Here is a 23,512-nt window from a genome sequence, read left to right as displayed (position 1 = left end):
AAAAAAAAAAAAAAAAGGTCACAGCCTTGAAAACCCTCTGGAGCAGTTCTACTCCGCACACATGGGGTTGCCATGAGGCAGAATCAACTCACGGGCAACTAACAACTATTAGTAAATTTGAGAATCTTCTCAAATGTTAAATTGGTCCTTTGGATTTGCTCTTTTGTGAATTGCCTTATCTTTTTTCCATTTTTTATTGCTTTGTTAGTCTTTTTTTTAATCAACTTCTAAGAGCACTTTGTACATTACAGGTAGTCCCTGACTTACCACAGGGTTCCATTCTGATGACTCTGACTTCAGACATAAGTCGAATACCTCATTTTTTAAAAAATAGTTTTCATTATTACTGCCTTTTATTACCAGTATCTTTATAAGTCCAATCTTTGTCTTTGGGGGTTGGAAACATTACATATAAACTTACAGATATGATGACATCAGCAGATTAGGCGCTGCAATATGGTACGTAGTACACATTACACATTATGATAGCCCTGTGCAAAAAAAAAAGGTGGAGGTGCAGTGTGTTGTAAATCGAATACTTGGCAAGTTGAGGGCTACCTGTATACGTTTTCTATCTATCCAATATTTCCAGTATAGCTGCAATAGAAAAGAATTCAATAAGTGGATGTATATGTATTGTATCATTGACTTCTGCTTTTCCTGTCTGCTTAAATCCGGCCTGACAATCCCTAGGTTACACACGGAGTCCCTGGGTGGTAGAAATGGTTAATGGACTCAGCTGCTTACAGAAAGGTTGGAAGTTCAAGTAGAGGCTCTTCAGAAGAAAGGCCTGCTTCCAACAAATCAGCCCCTGAAAACCCTATGGAGCACAGTTCTCTGACACACGTGGAGTTGCCATGAGTCAGAATCAGTTTCACAGAAGCTGTAACTGGTAGTTAATACATAATAGTCACCTCAATTTTCTGCTAAGATTTTTATTGTTTTACTTTTTGCATTTAGGTATTTGATCCTTTGAGAATTTGCTTTTTAAACATAGTACAAAAATTCTGATGCTGCTTTTAAAGTAATTACTGTGTTCCAAGTTTTTCTAGAAAGATCACATTGGTCTAATTTTTTTTTTTAAGGTTACAAAATATTGAATGGAAAGATCCATTAACCCTGTCATAAGCAGAGAACATCTCATGTTATGGGTTCAAATAGACTATTTCCTTTTGTAATAATAAAACTTAATTTTCAAAAGCTATATACAAACTCTAATATCTAATAACGTAGCATTTGGTCTACTTATATTTTCTCATCTACTTAGCAATTTTAGGCAAGACTTCAAACCTATCACAGGGCATATGATGTTCACAAATAGCCTGAACAATGACCAAAGTTTTATGTGCGGTTAATGTCTCTAAAAAGCCTCACTGCCTGAAGCAATGCTTACTTTTTTTAATATTGATTTAAAAAAAAAATTTTTAAGGGAGCACTCTAATACTGAATACTGACACTTAAAAGTTAAAACATAAAATAAACAGCATACTTTTATTTTTCTTGGGGTCTTGGACTCTAGCAGAAAAATACACAAATTCTGTAGACATAGAATCTTAGCCCAAGGAAAGAATAACTCAATTATCTCCCATCTGCACGTTATGAATGATTCTCTGACTTTGGGAACTGAGAAAGTTGAAGTTCAAAGTTCTCACGATTGCCACTTTAGAATTTTCTTCTGCCTTAGCAAACGGCGAACAGCTAATATTACAGACACGGCACAAGTTAAAAGCTGTGATTTTTCAGAGTCAGAAGCAAAACTCTGAAAGCCTGAGGAGTCGTTTTTGAAGACTCTGAAGCGCAGGGGCTAATAAACTAAGAAGAAAGTATGTACAGAGAAGCAGTGAATAGCAAAAATCCCTGGGCTAACATGTTCCCTAACAAACGAATTAAGAACTAAGCAGACTCTGAAGACTTTCTGTTGTAAAGGGTCAAAGAGCCCCACAATTTCATGAGGTTTGTATATTCCTTGTGGTCACACATGTGTGTAGGGAAAGTGGGGGAAATAGGAAGGGTACACACCAGTAGGCCCTGGAAAGCAGAGGAAAGAGATGTGAAGATACAGAATACATGCAAACCACAGCTGTAGTTTACCAGTAAATTACTGAAACAGTAATTACTGAGCTCCTGAGACAGCAAAGGTTCCCGGAGGACAATAATCTAGATGCTTAGCCTAAGTATAGGTATATATGATGTGATATATTTTCAAGCCACTTGGAAATTCAACTTCAGTCAATAGTTCAAAAATTAGTATTTTCTTTTATGCCTCTGCTGATACAAACTAGGATACTACTAGAGGAGGGATACGTTACTGTAGCCCTCCAATACATCCTCAAATTTATATTCCCGATGCCGGCACAGAGGAGGTTCTTAACAAATATTTACTAAATTGAGCTGGGTGATCCACATGAACAGAGGAGGTCCTCTTTGAATTCCCACAGTTAATTGTTCCATCTTCTGCATCCTTACAGAGCTCTCTAAATACCTCAATTACAGCTCCTCCTCATCACAATACATTACATTTTCACCATTATCTTCCCTACTACATTGGTAGTTAATAATAGGGACCATATTTAGTACACGGAGCACTGGTGGTGCAGTGGTTCAGTGCTACGGCTGCTAACCAAAAGGTTGGCAGTTCCAATCCACCAGCCGCTCCCTGGAAACCCTATGGGGCAGTTCTACTCTGTCGTCTAGGGTCACTATGAGTTGGAATCGACTTGACAATGGTTTTTTTGGTATACATGACTCAGCACTTTCAGCATGTTCAAGATTACTGATATCTCACAGCAAAACAAAGAAACAAAACTTACAACCATGATTATCTTTTCCATTCAGTTCTACCATGCACAGAAATTAAAAACATTAAGGAATAAATGGGTCCTTAGTAGGGGAATGAATGAATAAATTATATACCTCCATTCAATGAAGTACCTTGAAATGGTTAAAGAAATGAGGTAGCCCTGTTTGTAATATCATGCAAGATCACAAAAACATAATGTGAAAAAAGTAACATCAGAGAACGCATATACAGCCTGATCCTATGTGTGTCAAAAATAAGTAAAAATAACCATATATGTGCGATGTTTGCAAACATATATGTATACGTAGATATCCAGTAATTAGAAAAGATGAGAAGGATACATACTAAATTGTTAAAAATGGTATCCACTAGGCAGAGGAGGATAATTTTTAGTCTATGTAATTCTTATTTTCTAAATATTATATCTATTAATATTCTAAATATTCTAAATATTTATGTATCTATTACTTGTGTAGTTTTTAAAATGAGAAAAGGGACATTTGAGAGCCTACTACTATGTATAGTACAAGATACTTGACACACAGTATCCCATGTCATCATGCTAACAAAGCTCTAAGTTGTTACTGGAGGTACAGAGAAGCTAAATTATTGAAACACATCTGAATTTCAACACAGGGTCTCAGAAGACAAATTGCATACCATGAAACGTCATAAAAATGCTTGGGTGAGAAGAATTAAAAGCCCTTAATCCTTGCTTTCATTTCTGCCTTAAAAAGCAGATTCCACTAAAACTATACGTATATAAACACACAAACATATACTTTTACTGACTTAACTACCACTATTTATCATCACAGTTCATTTGAACCCTCAACTTTTTAAATTTATACGTTTCTCATGGTGGATGGCAAGCTGGGTAAAAGACATATTTTAAACGTTAAATATGAAATAACATGATTTTATAAAAATAAAGTAGAATTTGCCTATTCAACTTATCCAGCTAAGATGTGAAAAGGCCATTCCACCATTCCCATTTCATTTTTAATAAAAAGGTATTAAGTTCTTCCAGTGACCTTTATGGAAGGAGCACAGCCTATAAAATCTATTTAAGGATAGTAGATCCAGTTGATGTTTCATGTGTTGACCTTATGAATACCAATCACTCAATGAGCTATTTCATTTTCCTTTCTTATTTATAGTCCAGTAGAGTATCTTGCCATAATATACGTCAATTTTGGATGATTTTTGTGAGGTCAGAGTCATATTCCAGTAATTCCAATAATTGTAAAAAGTTTTCAGAATTCCTCTCTAGAAAAAAAGAAATGCATTCAGAAGTGACGTGGTAACTCTTTAAATGTTCTCAACGGTGGTTGTCGTATTCACTGTTGTATCCCCAGTGTCATCAGTGCCGGCACATAGTGAACACTTAATAAATATTTACTGAATAAATGAAATCAATATACTTTTTTTAAAATTTGCCAGAAGTTACTTTGGAATCAGCAAAAAATAATGTGGGAGATCCATCAGGGCAGATGAAGTCAGACTCCAACACATCAACAAGTCATTTAACTTGTTCTATTCTTCTAATAATCTATTCTGTTCTGTTCTGTTGTTTATAAAGGGTTCTGAATGAAATCATAAGATGATGATTAAAGTATGATATGAGCAATGGCAGCATCAACAGAATAAACATATACAGCCTTACAGATCGATCACTTTATAAAAGAGATTTGTCAAAAGAAACCAAGAGTCATTATCTCACACTTACATTACCTGTGAAAAAATTTAAATTCCAAACTTAAATAATAGCATCTTAGTTCAATAGTAATTGAATTATATGGAAGGGGGAAAAAAAAGAACTTCACTATATACTGTATCCAATCTTCACAAGAAACATTTAATTTTATTATGTCTTCTGTTATTGTAGTAATAGAAACATGGGACCTTAGGCATTGTACGGTGCTATATGCCATTCTACACAAGTTCTAGGGAAACGATACTCTCAAGCCACTCAACGTTTTGAGGATGGACCTGAACAGTTTCTAGTTGTCTTGTACATTTTGATGAAACCCGGTTTATATTCCTGTCTTGGCAAGGCACAGTAATGAAATTGATATGAACGTTATTACTACTAATTAAAAACTGCCCTGATACCACTTTGTAAATTAGGAATGAACAGAGGGGCAGTCTTGAATGTTAATCTAAAAAAATCACAATAAACCATAAATTAACAAAGTTGACTCCATACGAATAAAAATATTCACCAGAAAACTAGAAATAATTCTGAAAGTGTATGGAGTTTGTAGTTAATGAACGCTAGTTACTCTTCTCCCCATCCAAATGCAGGGACATGCAGATCAGTGGCTAAGTGACAGGGCAGAGATGCCACCACCCCTTCCACGCACTTCGGTACAACCCTCAGACTTTGGCAATTTGCTCCCATGCTGTCCCGAGGCTCTGTGTTGAGGAACTGCCTTCTGTAAAGACCCATCTATGATAAAAATCATTAACTGACCAAAGCTTCTTGTATGGAACCCAAGCCAGATCTTTCACAAGCCAAGTGTCACTCTCTGGTGAATCAGGTGAAACCCGAGATTCAATCAGGTAAGAGAGAGGTCCCCCCCCATCCACAGCATAAAACTGTTAGAGGGGGTGTGTCTTAATGCATAAGAGGCTATGGCAAGAGAGTGGGTTTTGAAAACAGATAGACCTGGGCTACAATCACAGCTGTATTGCTTTGTAACTTTCAAGACTCTCTCTCAGCCTCATCTTCTCAACATGAAAGTGAGGAAAATTACATAATGAAGTATTTTAAGTAAAGCAGCTAGCACAGTGTTCATTAAATACTAATTGTCTTCCCGTCCTCACTGTTAAACTTTTGAATCTCTTCCAGCACATAGCACAGCGCTGAACACAAAATAGGAAATGTAGGAATTCTTGATTAATCTGGCTTTGCCAGGTTAACATCAGAATTCTCTTGTCAATGCAAAGACGGGTGCCCTGCAGAGCGATTTTAAAGCAGCAATTTCAATAAGCAGTAATTTTTAAGAAACAGAAGAAGATAAAAGAGTGGAATTTGAGCTGCAGATCCAACACTGGAGCACTCAAGGTTGCCGCAGGCAGTTTAGAGCTGAAGTGCAGAAGCTGTCTGTAATCCAGATCCCCATTCTCTCCAACCAGGGCAGATGGAGGAGCATTGCTTAGGGCAGAAATGGGAGAAGAGCTCCACCAAACGTGACCCTGTGCACATGGAAATGATGCAGACAGGTCTTCAATCAAATTGATAACCAAAACGAACAATTATTTCTGAAGCATGACATTCAGAACCAATCTCAATTTCACTAAAAAGTCACCCCCAACCTCCAAGCCTAACAAGGGCCAATTATCAAACATCCCTGAAAAGCATACCGTGGGGAGACAAAGCAAACTCTTAAGATCCCTCGGGCACCAAATCAAATGTCACATTAAGAAGCGCAGAATGAGTGTTAGACCCCCCACGCCGACAACGTAAAAACCAAAATCAAATCCACTGCCGTCAAGTTGATCCCAACTCATAGCGACGCTATAGGACAGGGTGCAACTGTACAACTGCCCCGTAGGGTTTCCAAGGCTGTAATCTTTACGGAAGCAGACTGCCATATCTTTCTCCTTTCTCGGAATGGCTGGTGGATTTGAACAGCCGATCTTTTGGTTAGCAGCCAAGCGCTTTAACCACTGAATCACCAGGACTTATCCACAATATAATGAAGATACATGAAAACGTAAATCAATCTACCTTTCTAATACATACATTTAGAATTACAGAATTGAAATTATAACACTAAAATAGGCATTCTTTAAGTTCCAATGCATCGAACAATACACCATTCAAACTAACCAGTTGGGCGTAAACTTTTCACGTCTATTCTCTTACCAAGTGTAGTTTGACTTGACCATATTTTTTATGGACTATTACTTTCTTTTATGGAATACAAAACTAAATGTGACTACAGGTAAACAAGAACACTAATAAAATTTTGCTGTATTTTAATTTGCATTATAATTTAGTTATAAGAATTTTATTGTAGCAAAAATTGAAATGCACACTGCAGTCATGACAACGGAGATTTAAGGTATTCCGCTTATACCACTGCAAATGAACTGAACTACCTCTGTAACACGAAACCATAATGGAAATCAGCCTGGAGCTTCCTAGCTTTTTGTAGTTAATCTGAAGACGGCTTGGTGTTTCCTCTACTTTTCAAAGAAAATCACATTCTATTACTTGAAAAGGGAGAAAGATGTGGCAGTCTGCTTCTGTAAAGATTACAGCCTTGGAAACCCTATGGTGCAGCTCTTCTCTGTCCTACTGGGTCTCTATGAGTCGGAATGGATTTGGCAGTAATGGGTTTGGCTATTACTTGAAACACCTACTCCTATTCTTATGTTCATTCTGTAAGATGGTTGACCTTATCTTACAAGGATGCCTAAGGAAAAAAAAGGCTTCTAAAGTCGTGCTTACTGGCATCATTCTGCTTTAAGTGTTAAACTGCATGAGACAGAAAACGAGGCAGGAAGGAACGCCACCAACACCAAAGGTCTCCACAAAGTCCTTCAAGCAATCAGCACTTCAGTTTCTCAAACAAATACTTGTGGAAGATAAACTGAACTGGGGAAGAAATCAGCTTAACTCCCAGTGCTGATCAATTACGCCTCTTATTTCCATTCAATTGACAAGGCATTTCCCTGAAGATGGAGCCTGTCATTACATACCAGAGCACAGCTGCTGGTTGACATGGAGACTACGTGATCCTCTAGACATAACAGGGATCCCCCAATACAGTTACTGTGATCGAATATGGAAAAGTACTAGAAGGAGTGATCAACATCCAGTCATTACTAATACAACATCTGTTGCAAATTCTAACTTATTAATACACAACAATGGCTTCAAAATGAAAACCCTGAACTGGCAACCCAGAAGTGCCAGAGTCACACCTAGAAATCGGTGGCTGCGCCTAATGGGAATCAAGGATGCAGATGATGATCTATTTGTCCAAACACTAAGTTCAAGACTGGGAACATGGGGATGTCTAACGCAGAGTCCAAAATCTAGAGTCTGATTTATAAGACAGAGAAGAGGATGTCAAAGGGCTGCTGGCAACAAGTATGGAGCTTTCAATCAATAGACGTCTGCTCCTCAAACTGCAGGGCAAAGGCCTCCCTGGGAGCTTGCTAGAGCTGCAGCATCTTAGGCCCCCATCCTAGACCTGCTGAATTGGAAGCCGCATTTTAAGAAGACATACGGTAATTTGTATTCACAGTCAGGTTTGCTGAAGACTTCAGTCTTCTAATCCAGAGGTGGATGGCCTCTTGAGAGGGTGAGATATCAGAAAATCTCAGAAGATGTGGGCTCTGGCCCCTGCTCTGTCACTAATGCGTCTGTGACCTTGCACAAGTAACTTCCATCACTTCAGTGAGGGTGTGAGACTGGAAAAGAGCCCACTATGCTCTGGGCTCTGAAATTCTGGCAAAGCCAGTAGGGATGCAGGTAAGGAAGAAGCTAAAGGGTAACTTTGATTCAGAGCCAAAAAGTGTGTGGCAGGGGCGGGGGCGGGTACAGATGAGGTAGATTCTGGATAAAGAATAAAATAATTTTACTTGTCTGCTTCAAACATCATTCTTATCACAAGTTTAAAAACTCACAGCATCCTTCTCAAGATTCCCAGTAGATGCCCAACACTGTGAACGCACTAAATTGTACACTTTAAAGTGGTTAAGTTCATGTTATGTGAATTTTAACTCAAAAAAGAAGCAAAACAAAATGAAAAAAATCATTCACATGATTATAAGGAGTAGTGATGGCGTCGTGTTACAACAGCAGTTTTCCCAATATTGCCACTATGTTTAAAAAAAAAAAAAAAAGGAACCAAGCCAATTGCCATCGAGTTAATGCCAAGTCACGGAGACCCCACATGTTGCAGAGTAGAACTGCACTCCCTAGGGTTTTCATGACTGTGACCTTTCGGAAGCAGATTGCCAGGCCTTTCTTCCTAAGTGTCTCTGGGTGGTTTCAATTGCCAATCACTCGGTTAGCAGTGGAGAGCTTACCCATCAGCACCAACCATGGACTTCTATCTACCCGCTACCATCGAGTCGATTCCGACTCACAGCAGCACTTATAGAACAGAGTAGAACTGCCCCGTAGGGTTTCCCAGGCTGAAATCTTTACCAAAGCAGACTGCCCCATCTTTCTCCTGCAGGGCATCTGGTGTGCTCAAACCACAGACCTCTTGGTTAGCAGCCGAGTGCTTTCACCACTCGGCAACCAAGGTTCCATACTCCTATCTAAAGGTCCTTAAAAAAGGCACAAGAAAAACTCACTTTTACCAAATCCTTTGAAAGAGGGGGCTGCATTATGATCAGAACTACCCTGAACTTCCAACCCATCAGTTGACACCTCAAAATATCTGTAGTCATTTAACACCAGTGATGCTGGACTAGCTCTACAGAGGTGGTACTTCCATCTAGTAAACAAGGAATGACAGGGAGGGAGGGAGCGAGGCAGAAGGGAGAGAGAGGAGAGGGAGAAGGGGACATGGAGAGAGACAGAGGAGAGCAGGTGTGGGGGGGTGGGGGTAGGGAGGAGGGAGGAAAGGAGGAAAAGAGAGAGATCAAATAGTTTTGTTCTCTTAGGAAAAGTCAACTCTACGATTCTTAGAGGACTATAAAGACACTTCAGAAGCAAATCACCTAAATTTCATAATTTCAAAGATCACTCAGTAACGTGATCTTCAGTTTTATACTGTAATTCTTGTGTGTGGAAGCATCCACCGGGGATCCCTCAACAGCAAGTATGCAGACATAACTTGTCCCAAGCATGGCCACAAGATGAATGGAGCCTGACTCTTCACTGTTCTTTACAACATTTGTTTCCCATTAACCAACCATTTACCCTACAGGCAACATGCCTCACAACAGGTGGGGAATATGGTTTCAAACAAGTAAAACACATGAAGAGAAATGTACTCAGAAGATGCGGTGTTGGACTGGGCAGAGAGAGGGAAGAAATCATGTAAGAGGGTGGCAAGAAGCCCTCTTCCGTTCTCCCAACTCCTACGATCCTTAGAGTCTCTATCACACTATTTATTCAAATCTGCATCAATCATAAAGAGTGAGAACTGAAACTAACACAATTTCCCGACCCGTTAAAGAATACTGAGCATTCCTTTCCCTAAGTCAAACGAAACTGAGAACAAGCAAAAGGAATTTAGCTAATTACTTGGGGAAATATCTGCACACAGAAAATAAGAAAGTGAATCAACCAAAATACTTAAATATCAGACTAACACCTTGTTTATCAGGGCTTGCTTCAAGATCCTTGCATCACTGTGCCCAACGATCCAACTCTGCCCCATCCCAATCAGTTGCCCATCTTGCGATACCTGCCTTAAAATCATCCAGCCCAAGCCCTGAAACTTACAAATATTCTCCCGACTGCCCTTGCTGAGAACCTACTAAGACTCTATCAAGGTGGTATCTCCTTACTACACTATGTCTAATAAATTTAGCTTTGCTTGACTATGATGGTTAATTATGTGTGTCAACTTGCCTAGACTATTGCACCCAGTTGTTTGGCCAAACACTAGCCTAGCTGCTGTCATGCAGCTCATCAGTAGCACTTGAGTAGAGCTGATTACCTTCCATGATGTAATATCATGGAATACAATGTAATGACCTCATATCTAATGTAATGTAATTACCGTCCATAATGCAATCTAGTGTAATAATCAGTCAGCTGAGGTAGTATCAGTATAGGGTGGATCCTAAACCTAATCATTTCTGAGTTATAAAAAGACACACAGTGGAAGATATGTGAGGATCGTCTACAAGTAAACCAGGAAATTAACACCAAGGATTGCTGGCACACACCAGAAACCAGGAGAGAGGCTCACAGAAGGAATGGGCATGGCAGAGACTCTGATTTAGACTGTTAGCCTCCAAAACAGTGAGAAAATAAATTTCTGTTCTCTAAAGCCACCCAGTGTGGTATCTGTGTTACAGCAGCAGTAGGTAACTAAGACGGTGACCAACAGATTTTTCTGGTAACTTCTGTCAACAGTCAATGATTGAGTGACACAATATTTTGAACCAGGAAAGAACATTAACAAGCATCTGACCAAAAAATTCACAATTTGCTCAAGAATACAGAGCTAGTTAAGAGCAGAGCCAACATCAAAACCAAGATCTCCTAACACCCTCTTCAGGGATCTGACATTAAAAAAAAAAAAAAAACTCATTCATTATTTTGGTCTCTTCATCCCAGATAAAGACATAGCTTTATGCTACTATAATTTACCGGTACACCCAGGATACCACACTTGGTGGGATTTGTTGATATAAACATGTTAGACGGGATGTTGCTGTTGTTAGGTGCCATCACGCCAATTCCGACTCACAGCAACCCTACGTACAACAGGACAAAACGCTGTCCAGTCGTTAGCTGTTTTTATATGATGGTGTTACTGAGAGACGATTATATTATTCTTTACCTTTCTGAGCTATTTGGTTAAAAATAAATTTATATGTTGGTCTCAGGGAACATCTAACTCAATTGTCAAAACACAGTTTATAACGAAAATGTTCTACATTCTACTCTGGTGAGTAGCGTCTGGGGTCTTAAAAGCTTGTGAGCAGCCGTCTAAGATCTGGTCTCATTCCGTCTCGAGCAACGAAGAATCATGAAAAGTAAAGACACAAGGGGAAGATTAGTCCAAAGGACTAATGGACCACAACTACCACAGCCTCCACCAGACACAGTCCAGCACAAACTAGATGGTGCCTGGCTACCACCACCGACTGCTCTAACAGGGATCACAACAGACGGTCCTGGACAAGGCTAGAGAAAAATGTAGAACAAAATCCCAATTTGCAAAAAAAAAAAAAAGAACAGACTTACTGGTCTGACAGAGACTGGAGAAACCTCGAGAGTATGGCCCCCGGATACCCTTATAGTTCAGTACTGAAGTCACTCCTGAGGTTCACTCTTCAGCCAAAGATTAGACAGGGCCATAAAACAAAACAATACTAAATGGGCACACCAGCCCAGGGGCAAGGACAAGAAGGCAGGAGGGGACAGGAAAACTGGTAATGGGGAACCCAACGTCAAGAAGGGGAGACTGTTGACATGTCGTAGGGTTGGCAACCAATGTCACAAAACAATAGATATATAAACTGTTCAATGAGAAACAAGTTTGTTCCGTAAACCTTCATCTAAAGTACAATTATAAAAAATTAAAATAAAATAAAACGTATGTGTTTATAGCCAGTATGACTTTCTGCTTGGTAAAGTCAGATTGGATATAAACACACAAACCTATTTTAATCAAACAGCTCAAAAAAGTAAAGAACAATATAATAATCTCATTATTATCAGCATCATTAAAAAAAAAAACCCTAACATTTGAGCGTTTCCTACGTGCAAAGTACTGTGGAGAGAGCTTTCCATGCATGACTTCCTTTAATCTTCACAATAACCTTATTAAGCAGGTAATATTATCCCCTTCTGACAGTTGAAAAAACCAGGGTCAAAAAAACAAAACAAAACAAAACAAAACAAAACAAAACAAAAAAAAAACCAGGGTCAAGTGACTTATCCATTCATCCATGGTCACACTGTCAGCAAGTAGAAAAGCCATAATTTAAACACTCAAGTATGCTTTAATTTTTGTTTCAGGTTAAAAAAAAAAAAAAAGATGAGTATATAGTTATTTAGGAGCCCTGGTGGTATAGTGGTTAAGAGCTTGGCTGCTAACCAAAAGGTCGGCAGTTCGAATCCACCAGTCGCTCCCTGGAAACCCTATGGGGCAGTTCTACTTTGTCACATGGGGTTACTACGAGTCGGAATCAACTCATCTGCAATGGGTTTGGTTTTTGGTTTTATGTAGTTATTATTTCAGGTCTTCTCTTAATTTCATTTCTTATTATGAAAAGAATACAGGATCATAGCAATATATAATCTGCCTTAAATCAGAAATACTGCTTTAATGACAATTTCCCCAAAAATACTAAGTCGCTTTCCAATCTCTTCTAGAGGGATGACTGCACTTCGTCCATGCGAGCCGTGTAAGTGAGCGGTCTCAGCCATCATATACTTGATGCACTTGCCCTTTACCTAGATTTCACTTCCTTTCACTTCCATTTCAGCGGTGTGTTAGTTCAGTACGACTGCAATGCACAAGAATAAAGAGAGTTCTCATCTACAGATTAAATACGCAAGAGCTACTAGGCTCCGGTCTAAAGAGGTCTAAAGTGAACACAGTTTTCTCTGACAAGTTCCTTAGCACTGCATGTAGGACTTTTCCAGGAACAGATTTTATATCACTTCTTATTCTGGAAAAAATCTGCATTTACTCTAGATGGCAAGATTTAGGAAGCTAATTCTTTCCTACTTCATTTAAAAGTGTATCATTTTACTCTCTCCTCATTACCATATTCCTGAAATATAAATGCTAAGATCAAATTTTGGAGCCCTGGTGGCATAATGGTTAAGCGCCCAGCTGCTAACTAAAAGGTTGGCGGTTCAAACCCAGTAGCTGCTCCTTGGGAGAAAGATGTGGCGGTCTTCTTCAGTAAAGATTACAGCTTTGGAAGCCCTATGGGGCAGTTCCACTCTGTACTATAGGGTTGAAATTGACTCGATGGCAGTGGGTAAGTTCAGATTCTTCGTATCTTAGGTAAAGCCCACACTGCGATAGGCAAGGCTTATTAAACGGCGTTGACCACCTCTACGTGTGAAACAGGAAGCCTGTTACTGATGACATTTGTGTGGGTGAACAATCTATGAGATTTTTTTCCAGTCTTCCTGCAGGGAGAGCAAAACTCAGCACACAGAGACTGCTAAAGGCTTTCACACACGGGCCAAAGGCAGAGCTGTGTGGTTTGATCCTGGAGACGCTGTCTCCAGTTTAAGAGAAGAACGAAGTGTGCTCTCACCAAGTCATAAGGTTATTACACACTTTGCTCACTATTTTGCTTCATTTATTAAATTTTGCTTTTGAACCTGAACTGTGAGTTTTTTGGACTTGACAAAACGGAGAAAATACTTTTAGTATGAAAATACGTTCTGGTTCAAAAACAGCAGAAAAACCTATTCACCAAACAAAAAGATAAAATGATTAGATAACACGGAGCGCTGGGAAGTTCCTTCTGTACAAAAATAGCCCTGAATCTTTTCAGCATGACTCAGGAATTTCTTCAGCTTTCATTCTTATTCAACTTTGAGTTCCCAGCACCAAGCCTTGCATCAGGGACAGTCGATACAAAGCTGTGTCAGATGTAGTCCCTGACCTGAAGATTTCATAGGCTGGTAACGGAGACAGACATGTAATTATCTGCTAGCGATGCAGAGACATCGGAGTTTTTTTTAAAAAAAAAGCATACATGAAGTGCCATGGGAACCAGCAGAGCAATTAATTGAACCCACGATGGAGAGAAGGGGGGTTGTCAGAAAATAAGTTAAGACATGAGACCATTGGAGCAGAGTAAGAGATTGTGAGCGCGTACCAAGTTTACAGAGAAAGGCTATCCATTACAGAAGGAACCTCATGATGAAGGAGCGGAAGCCAGAGAGTGACCCGTCTGCCAGCAGCAGGTAGATCAGCAGTGCTACAGCAGAGAATGCAAGCGGAGAGAAGGCTGGAAAGGCATCCAGAAGTCTAAAGGGGTAGAATGCTCAACAGCAAACTCCGTTTCCATCGGTCCATTCTTCCTGTCCCGTCCTGCCTTGCTGTCTTCCCTTTTGGGCAGGTGTTGCCCATTTGGCCTCGTATACATGACTAAACTCAGAAGCACGCTCCTCACATTGTTTGTTTCGCTGACTTGTCAAATCTTTGGCTGAAGGGTGAACTTGGGGTAAAAGAGATACATTTTTAAACTGTATTTGTTAACAGGAGAAAGTTTGCTGAGTTCAAAGCACTGTCATCCGACCAGTACGACTCTATTTCCCACGCTTAGCAAAGTCTCACGAGGCACAACGCATTTTCCCTGGAGCTCCCGGGTTCTCACCACAAATTTCCACGTGAAGTCACCTAACCAAATCTATGGCACCAAACTGATCAAAACTGAACAGTGCTACCCACTTTGGAATCATGGGATGCTGTGCTGTTCAAAAATCATTAAATACAGTTTTATGCTTAAGGAGAGAAGAAAGAATAAGGTCACCTACATTTAGACAGCAAGGTCTATGGCCAAATTTTACATATTGATAATGCAAGTGAGCTGCTACTTGAGACATCTGCCAAAATTTCCATCTTCGGAATACATTAGTAAATAGCCCGTTGCCATTTAGTCAATTCCGAACCAAGGCAACCCCATGTGTTACAGAGTAGAACTTCTCCACAGAGTTTTCTTGGCTATAATCTTTTCAGAAGCAGTTCGCCAGGCCTTTCTTCCAAGAGCTGCTAGGTGGGTTTGAACTGCCAACGTTTAGGTTTGCAGCTCATCACAAACCACTTGTACCATCCAGGCACTTCCATCAAAACATTTTAAAATCAAAGATGACAGTAAGGTTAGGTTTGCACACCTGCCATGTAGTTACTACCAAAAACAAAAAACTGTTGCCGCTGAGTTGATTCCGACTCACAGTGACCCTGCAGTTACTACACAGATGAAAATTCATGATGTAAACATATTCAGAAGAGGTGAGTGAAAAAAAGAAAAAGGATGAGATCTGACATCATCCTAAACCAAAGGCTGTATTAAAAGCTCAGATGCGCATTGTAAAAAATAAACAATAACTCCCTATGAGCTGAAAATTCTATGAAAAAAATAGTCCACTATTACCCGGAGCAAGCAAAGGTCGTTCTTTTTGACATACTGATGATGTCTAAGTCTACTCAACCATTGGATATTTATAACCAAGTTTAAAAGGTTAATGTAACCATATGAAAAAACCAATTGAAATACACAGAAAATCTTAACCGGTTCAACTGCTGCAAGAAGCTAGAAGTGTACTAAAGAATACAGGTTAAGTACCTGATAGAAGTATGTTTTCAAACATACCAGGAAACTTAAAACATACCTGATTAAGGACTGTCCAAAGCTCAGCTGCCTAGTCCGAGACTCCCTGCCTGTCCTTCCCAGTCACCATTCACAGCTTTAGCAATAAGACTCAGTCCATAATCCAAATAACAGCATGACTGCTCATCACCAAGAACCCCTGTGGTTAAAGCGCTCACTTGCTAACCGAAAGGTCAGTGGTTCAAATCCACCAGCGGCTCGCAGGAGAAAGATGTGGCAGTCTGCTTCCGTAAAGATGACAGCCTTGGAAACTCTATGGGGCAGTTCTCCTCTGCCCAACAGGGTCGCTGTGAGTCACAATCAACTCGATGGCAATGGTATCTAGCCCCAGAACCTTAGCCTACAACCTTCCTCACCCTACTTCTCACTTCACTCTTACTTCCTCCTTCAGCTTAAATGTCACCTCCAGAGAGCAGTCCCTAAAGCCCTCACCCCAAATCCTGCAGGAGATGGAGAGCTGACCAGTATTGCAAAGCAAGCTCAGTTCTTCATTTTAGAAAAATCACCCAGGCAGCAGCTGACAGGGTGGATTGTCTCAGGAGGTGGTACAGTGGGAGGGGAAGGCTACAGACAACAAAGTTCAGCAGGAAACAACTGTAAGAGTCCAGGAGAAACTCTAGGATACACACAAAAGCACCGAAGTCCCCTTTAGTTCTGCATAAAGGTCCATCGGGCTATGAACTCTCTGAGACCAATGTCATGTACTACAAAATTTTCCTATGACATTAGAAAGGTCCAATCAACATTAGTTAATTTGAAATGAATGAGAGAACAGCAGTAAACACCATCGAGATGCAAATAATGTTGATAGGTGCCATGAGTCGGTTCTGACTCATAGCAGCCCCAAGTACAACAGAACGAAACAATACCTGGTCCTGCACCATCCTCACAATTGTTGTTTTGCTTGAGCCCACTGTTGCAGCCACTGTGTCAATCCATCTCGTTGAGGGTCTTCCTCTTTTTCGCTGACCCTCAACTTTACCAAGCATGATGTCCTTCTCCAGAGACTGGTCCCTCCTGATAACACGTCTAAATTATGTGAGACGTAGCCTTGCCATCCTTGCTTCTAAGGAGCATTCCGACTGTACTTTCTCGAAGACAGATTTGTTCCTTCTTTTGGCATTCCATGGTATATTCAATATTCTTCGCCAACATCGTAATTCAAATGCATCAATTCTTTTTCGGTCTTCCTTTTTTACTGACCAGCTATCATATGTGTGTGAGAGGATGGAAAACACCATGGCTCCAGGCAGGTGCACCTTAGGTTCTCATTTTAAGCTTAGCTTTGGCTTTTTCTGACCAGGCACATCACTTTCAAGTTAGTGTACTTCTCACTCTGGGTTTTTTTTTGTTTTTTTTTTCCCTCTCTTAACTTCTCTGTTGGTCTTCATCTACTAGAATATAAGCTCCAAGAGAGCAGAGACTTTGCCTGCAGGTAGTCCCTGCCTTAGCGACATGGTTCCATTCCGTCTGTTCCAACAACTCTGTCACAAGTCAGTTCTGACCTTTTTTTTTTTTTAGTTTTCATTATTATTGTTTTTTATTAGCAATATCTTTATAAATCCGATCTCGATAAAAAAAAGCAGAGGGTCAGTGAAAAAGAGGAAGACCCTCAACAAGATGGATTGACTCAGTGGCTGCAACAATGGGCTCAAACATACCTACAACTGTGAATATGGTGCAGGACAGGGCAGTGTTTTGTTCTGTTATACATGGGGTCACTATGAGTTGGAACTGACTCAATGGAACCTAATAACAACAAAAGAAAGCCAGAAGGGACAAGACACCCAAAGAGCAGGAGAGGGGCTTTCCAGGGAGAGGAAGTAGCTACTACAAAGAGCCTACAGTAAAAGCCGATTGTGTCTTAGGGAAAACAAGCCAGCACGGCTGGAGACCAGCGGGGAGTAGAGGAGCTCCTCAGGGAGGACAGAGACACAGGCAAGGAGGGGACACTTGGGGCTCTGAAACCCATGGGACGGGACTGTGGAACTCATGGTAAGCATGAGGAAGGCCACTGGAGGATGTTAAGCAGGAGAGTAACGTGACTTGGCTTATACTTTAAAGATCCTTCTCACTGGAGAACAGACTGTAGTGAGGAAAAATGTGGAGACCAGGTGATTTCAGTAGTCTGAAGCAGAGGTGAAAAGAGCTTGGATTGGGAGGTTAAAGAACAGCTGGAAAAAAACAGACAGACTGCTATGTGTTTAGGAGATGTAGTACAAAGGATTTACAAATAAACTGAATTAAAACGGTACAAGAAAGAAAGGGATAACCCTATATTTTATCTTGAGCAGCTGGAAGAATGGTGGTTTGGTTTACTGAGATGGAGAAGATTTAGGAAGGTGCATGTTTAGGGTGGGAACAGGGGTAGGAAACAAGAGTTTTATCTTGGCCAGGTTATATTTGAGACACCCAAAATACACCTATTAAGAAATGTTCAGTGGGCACCTGGATACAGGAATCAGTTCTTGGGAGTTCCTCTTACCCTTTTTTTGACTTCACAGAAGAAGGAAGATGAAGAAAATAACAAGAGAAAAATAGCTTTTCGAATACACACTGTGAATATTCTATAATAATCTAAAGCAGAGAAAGGAGTAGTTGTATTCCTCATGAAACCATTTCATTTATGAAATCTGAAGCATCATATATGCGGAGGACAATGACACAGAAAGAGAGTAAGCTTTAAGGTCAATGAGATTCATGCCGAGGGAGTTAAGTCATATCACGTGGCTTCCACTTCCTAAATCTTGTAAGACTACAGGGCAGGACCTCGTAAGAAGAGATCGGCGCTCCCAGCAGAGTATTATTAACGAGTGCTTTCTGAAAATTCCATCCTATTTTAAGGGAACCCACTGCATATCTAACATAAGACAAAAAAACCTATTAACTATATGTAAAATAACGATTGGTCTCTCCACTGTCTAATAGGAGTTTCCATGGAACCGTCAGAAGCAATTTCTTTAAACTTGTAGATGACTACTGACAAAAATGAGATGGACTTAGAGTAGAATGAGAGCTAAAATTACAAAATGGAATGGACCATTAAATAGCATCACTCTATTAATACGAGATTCTGGGTAATCTGATTCAAGCTAATTGTATTTAAGCACGGCAGATTTTCTTAATCAAATAGCTACTTTAAGGGTAGATATCAAAATGAGAGAAAGAGATAATAACAGCCATGTCTGTATAAATCCTTAATACATATCAGCAATATTGTAAAAGATATGTTTTTTGGAAGGACAAGAACTAAAATTTATTGAACAGCTACTAAGTATCAACTGCTTAGCACACAACATCTTACTTAATCCTCACAATAATCCCTCCTAGTAAATTTTATTATCCTCATTTTTACAGAGAAGGAAGCTGAGTTCTCAGAGATACAAAATAACTTGTCCAAGATAAAACAGGTAGCAAACAAAAGACCTGTCGAGAACAAATCAGTCTTAGAAGAAATACAAACAGAATGTTCCTTAGAACCAAGGCTGGCGATAACTTTGGCTCACTTACTTTGGACACGTCATCAGGAAAGACCAATCTCTAGAAAAGCACATCAAAAGCTCAGCACAAACAAGGGAAACCCTCGAGACGGACTGTCACAGGAGCCACAACAATGCACACAAACGCACCAGTGATCATGAAGACGGCACAGGACCTGGAACCTTTCCTTCTGTTATACCTGTGGTCACCGTGAGCGGGAGCCCACTGCATGGCAACTGCCAACAACAAAACAGCGCCAGGGTTACACTCGGGTCCGGCTGACCACAAGGTACGTGCTCCTTCCTTGGGCTCCTGAAGGGGCCACAACCACAACAGTCCAGCAGTCTCGAGGCCTGTGGTCTCCTGAAGCCACAAGAACCTTTTGATTAGCTGACTGCTAAATGAGACTAAAAAAAAAAAAAAAAGCTGCTACATAAGTGCCTGAAAAGAAGAGAGTTTCACACGTATAAGATAAAAAGTTGAGTTCTTCCCAGAATACGTAAGAAAACCTTACCAGGTAAGCAAAGCAAATTAATAACAGGAAATCAATGAAAGAATCTAAAGAGAAATGAGAGTAAGTAATGGGAAAAATTCAAGGCAGAGGCTGAGAAACTCACTTATCAGAGGCTGATAAACTTAGGAAGCCAAAATACAGATAATGATGATTCATTTTAAGAAGGAATAATTTTTTAATTATCTTACCACCTGAGAATGAAAGCGAAAATGCCTAGACATTTTTTACCTCATCACAACATACTGTACCCATTACTACAGATAATGAAGCCGCAGTGCTGACGTGACAGCTCTGCCTGACCGGCTCTGCCAACCTAACGCGCTGTGCAGCTGTAGCAGGCCAAGGTAAAACAAGCACTCGAAGGTGCAGGATGCTACACGCCTTTGCTACATACATAAAATGTAACTTATTTTCATTGTTGAACTCCATTATAAATTCAGTGTCTTGCACGTTTTACTCCAAGGTTCTTTAAAGACAAACCTGAATACCTAGATCTCTCCTTGGACTTAGGCAGTCAAAATAAAAGGAATTACATCCAGCCATAGCACATTCTGACACATTAGCAGTCAGAGCGCATCCCCAGTATGCACAGTACAAATGCAGGACTCACACTAAGCTCAAAAAAGGGAAGAAACAGAAATAATAGCAGGGGCACATATTAGGAAGACTAAGGAGGGTTAAAACGCACACAACAATCCAGGGACACAGGAAACTAATTCTCCAAAATCAAGATACTGCCTTTCATTTTTTGCAACACTGGATAGTTTCCAGTCAGAAGCACCAGTGAAAAGCATAGTTGTGAACCCAGGACATGTTTTAAAACGACTGTGAAATTAAATTATGCAATGAAACCCTCTCCCAAGGAACTATGACAGGGGAAAACGAACCGTTTCCAACATAAATGCAGAATTTCAAATTAGTAAATAAACTATAAATGCAAACTGAGTATTTCTTATTTTAACAAATTATGTTTTCAAATATTTCTTTATAGTCTTACTAAATTTTCGCTAGAGGAACAAAAAAAAAGTGCCAATGGTTAAAGTAATTTTAAGTCTTTAAAATGGCTTATAACACAGAAGCGTGGTATCTTTTGTTTCTTGCTGCATTGTTTTGATGTAATAATCTGGTATTGGAAAAGCTACTACTCGTATATGCTTTCAAACCCTCTATTTAACGTTAAAGCACAGTTCTTGGGTTTTTGAAATTTTCAGGACGACGGAGGCATAAAAGCATTATCTTTAACATTCTATCTCCCCATTACAACTGAATGGCTTGGCAAGTGCTGGAAACCCACCAAGGCCTTATTAAGAAAGTCAAGATAGAAAAGAGAGTCTGATGTTTTAAAAGAAAGTAAACACAGTCCAAAGATATATAGTCTCTCACTCTTTTAGCTCAAATATTACATCAGAAATAAACTGACATTGTCACATACAATATGCTAGTTTGTCACTTAGCCGATGACAACTGAAGACAAGGATCATTCTTGTTCCTTGAACTATAAGGTTTGTTTTCCCATTTGATTGTGATTCTTCCCTAAGCTATTTCCTATTTCTTTTCTTAGCAATGTTCTTCCTCCATCTTGACAAGACAGGATGTAGAAATGGAAATAAGGAAGGGGACCGCTTCCGAAAGGCCATGGTGAGTCCAAGAGAAGAGCTTCACTGTCACAGTCTGGCTTGGCTCATCTCACGTTTACCTGTTAATGGGTCCTGAGAATTAACTATTTTGCTTCAGGTACATAGAAACAAGGCAGCATCTTGCCAACAGGTTTCTTCCAGAGTGTTCTGAGACCCTACGGTTTCTGTCTTAATTTCATCAATGTGGCCACTTAACAACACCCATTTCTTTTCCTGTAAAGTAAGACAGATGCATTCATAGGCATGCGTTCCTAACGGAAATTCATACGTGGATCTCCCTGGGTCCATGAACCTCCCAGAAATTGTTTTCAAAATAACATGCAGTCACCTCGGAAGCAATTACACAGCTTTCATGCAGCAATCACCAACCACTACAGGCTAAGAGCCACTGTGCCAAGGTTTCCTCCAGCCTCACATGGAGGAGCCACGGGATGCAGCACAAAGCTCCCGGCCTTGCAACGTAAAAGTCTCACAACCTGGTGCACGTGGCTTCACCTCTGTGACTGTTTCCTGTCTATGAAACTGTACATGATAGTATCTACTTCATAGGGAGCTGATGAAGAGTTGGGGCTATGGGGCCTTGACCACAAGTTACTAATTTATAAATGTTGTTTCCATTTTGCAAAAGAACAAAAACAGTTTAAGGAGCTGCCTTATATACTCACTTGACAACTGAGGCTCTCAGAAGCAGAAAAATTCAACTGCCTCTGGTCAAACGGTTTGCAGGAGTCAGGGCAGGGACTCCACTGCCGGCCCTTCCCATGTCTTGCACCCCAACAACATGACAGGCCTCACTCGAAATGCAGTGCACACCTGAGTCTGACAGCAGCAGAAATGGCGCTCGGGCTTGGGCCCACCAAAGAAGAAATGAAGCTAAAATGACATCATGGGGTGACATGAACCTTCAGAATCAAAGGTTTTTTAGAAACACCAAGTGACCCTTTTGGGGGTCTACACACTTACCAGACCTTAAGAAAGCTGGCGGGAAGATGACTGCGTCGGGTGAGCTGGCCATGTCAAACTGTCGGCTCTAATCACGAGCGTCGCAGGCTAAACTACAGCAGTGTTCAAGACTGTTTAGTGAAGGTTAGAAGCAATCAGCATTAGATTAATTGAAAGCAGTGTGAGCAGTTATTAACGTGATGCAGTGCGTAACAGAGGCAGTAACTGTGGTTCATTGCACTTTTATTTTCTCTTTTATGACTTGAAAATTTGATTTTCTTTGTTTGATAAATTACATTCGCTTACATGGATGCCACAGGAAATATATAATAATCACTTATTAAATGTTACATAAGAACAGCATCTATTGCTCAGTGATTAGGCTACTATGTAACAATGCTCAGAATCCTGCAGTGGAGTCTACACTAGACACAGGTTAGTACACTTTTCCAACAAAACTGTTTATATTTTCTTAAAAAAGGAACAAACAGAATCACATTGATTGTTTTTAATGACCCAGGAAGTAATCGATTTCACTCAAGAAACTTCTAAGCCTACACATCCAAAGTGTCAGGAGAATCTTAAACCTCAAATGTAACTGTTAATGTGGAGCTTTCACTACTAGGTGTGAACAGACTGAAACATCCAACACTGAGGCTGTGTGCTTAAGTACTGTGCACTGAACTGAAGTGACGGCATTCCACAATAGCAAAGTAAAATTTGAAATTGTTTTTCTCAGTTAAAAAGAAAAAAACAGAAGTAAGGTTTTAAAGCTTACTGCTATGACATGCATTTCAGAAGAAACGAAGTACAGACTGAAGAAGAAAATAAATCCTATGTGCTTGTTAGAGGAAAAGAAACATGGCTAAAAGGTGTGTTGAGGGCGGGAGCTCAGTTCTCTGTAAGAAAACTCTGGTTACTCTCTTTGTCCAGATATCACCCATCTAGTAACACATTTTGTAGCCCAGCCCCATATTTCTGTATGTCCGAAAATTTAGAAAAATGCAAAACAAAAATACATGCGACTATTCCTAGTAACTGAATTGACTCTAAAGCATACTATAGGGTCACTGTGAGTCGGAATCCACTCCACTGCAGCAGATTTAAAATGTAATAAGG

At 40.0% G+C, this 23,512-nt stretch overlaps 1 protein-coding gene across 2 annotated transcripts in view; it reads right to left on the bottom strand.

The window, feature by feature from the left end:
• The window catches only part of PHKB (phosphorylase kinase regulatory subunit beta), a 215,767-nt gene that overhangs the window by 190,425 nt on the left and 1,830 nt on the right, over positions 1-23,512 (bottom strand). The window contains exon 1 of one of the 2 annotated variants that reach the window (XM_004371692.2): positions 22,415-23,506. The exons of the other annotated variant lie outside the window; for it this stretch is intronic. Coding sequence (XP_004371749.1) covers positions 22,415-22,466 — 52 coding nt within the window. The 5' untranslated portion in view covers positions 22,467-23,506. Of the gene's footprint in view, positions 1-22,414; positions 23,507-23,512 lie in introns of those variants that run through there. 2 annotated transcript variants of the gene reach the window in all.

The sequence above is a fragment of the Trichechus manatus genome, unplaced genomic scaffold, assembly GCF_000243295.1.
Source record: "Trichechus manatus latirostris isolate Lorelei unplaced genomic scaffold, TriManLat1.0 scaffold00014, whole genome shotgun sequence".
In the NCBI taxonomy this organism is placed as follows: Eukaryota; Metazoa; Chordata; class Mammalia; order Sirenia; family Trichechidae; genus Trichechus; species Trichechus manatus.
This window is presented reverse-complemented; position numbering and strand designations above follow the sequence as displayed.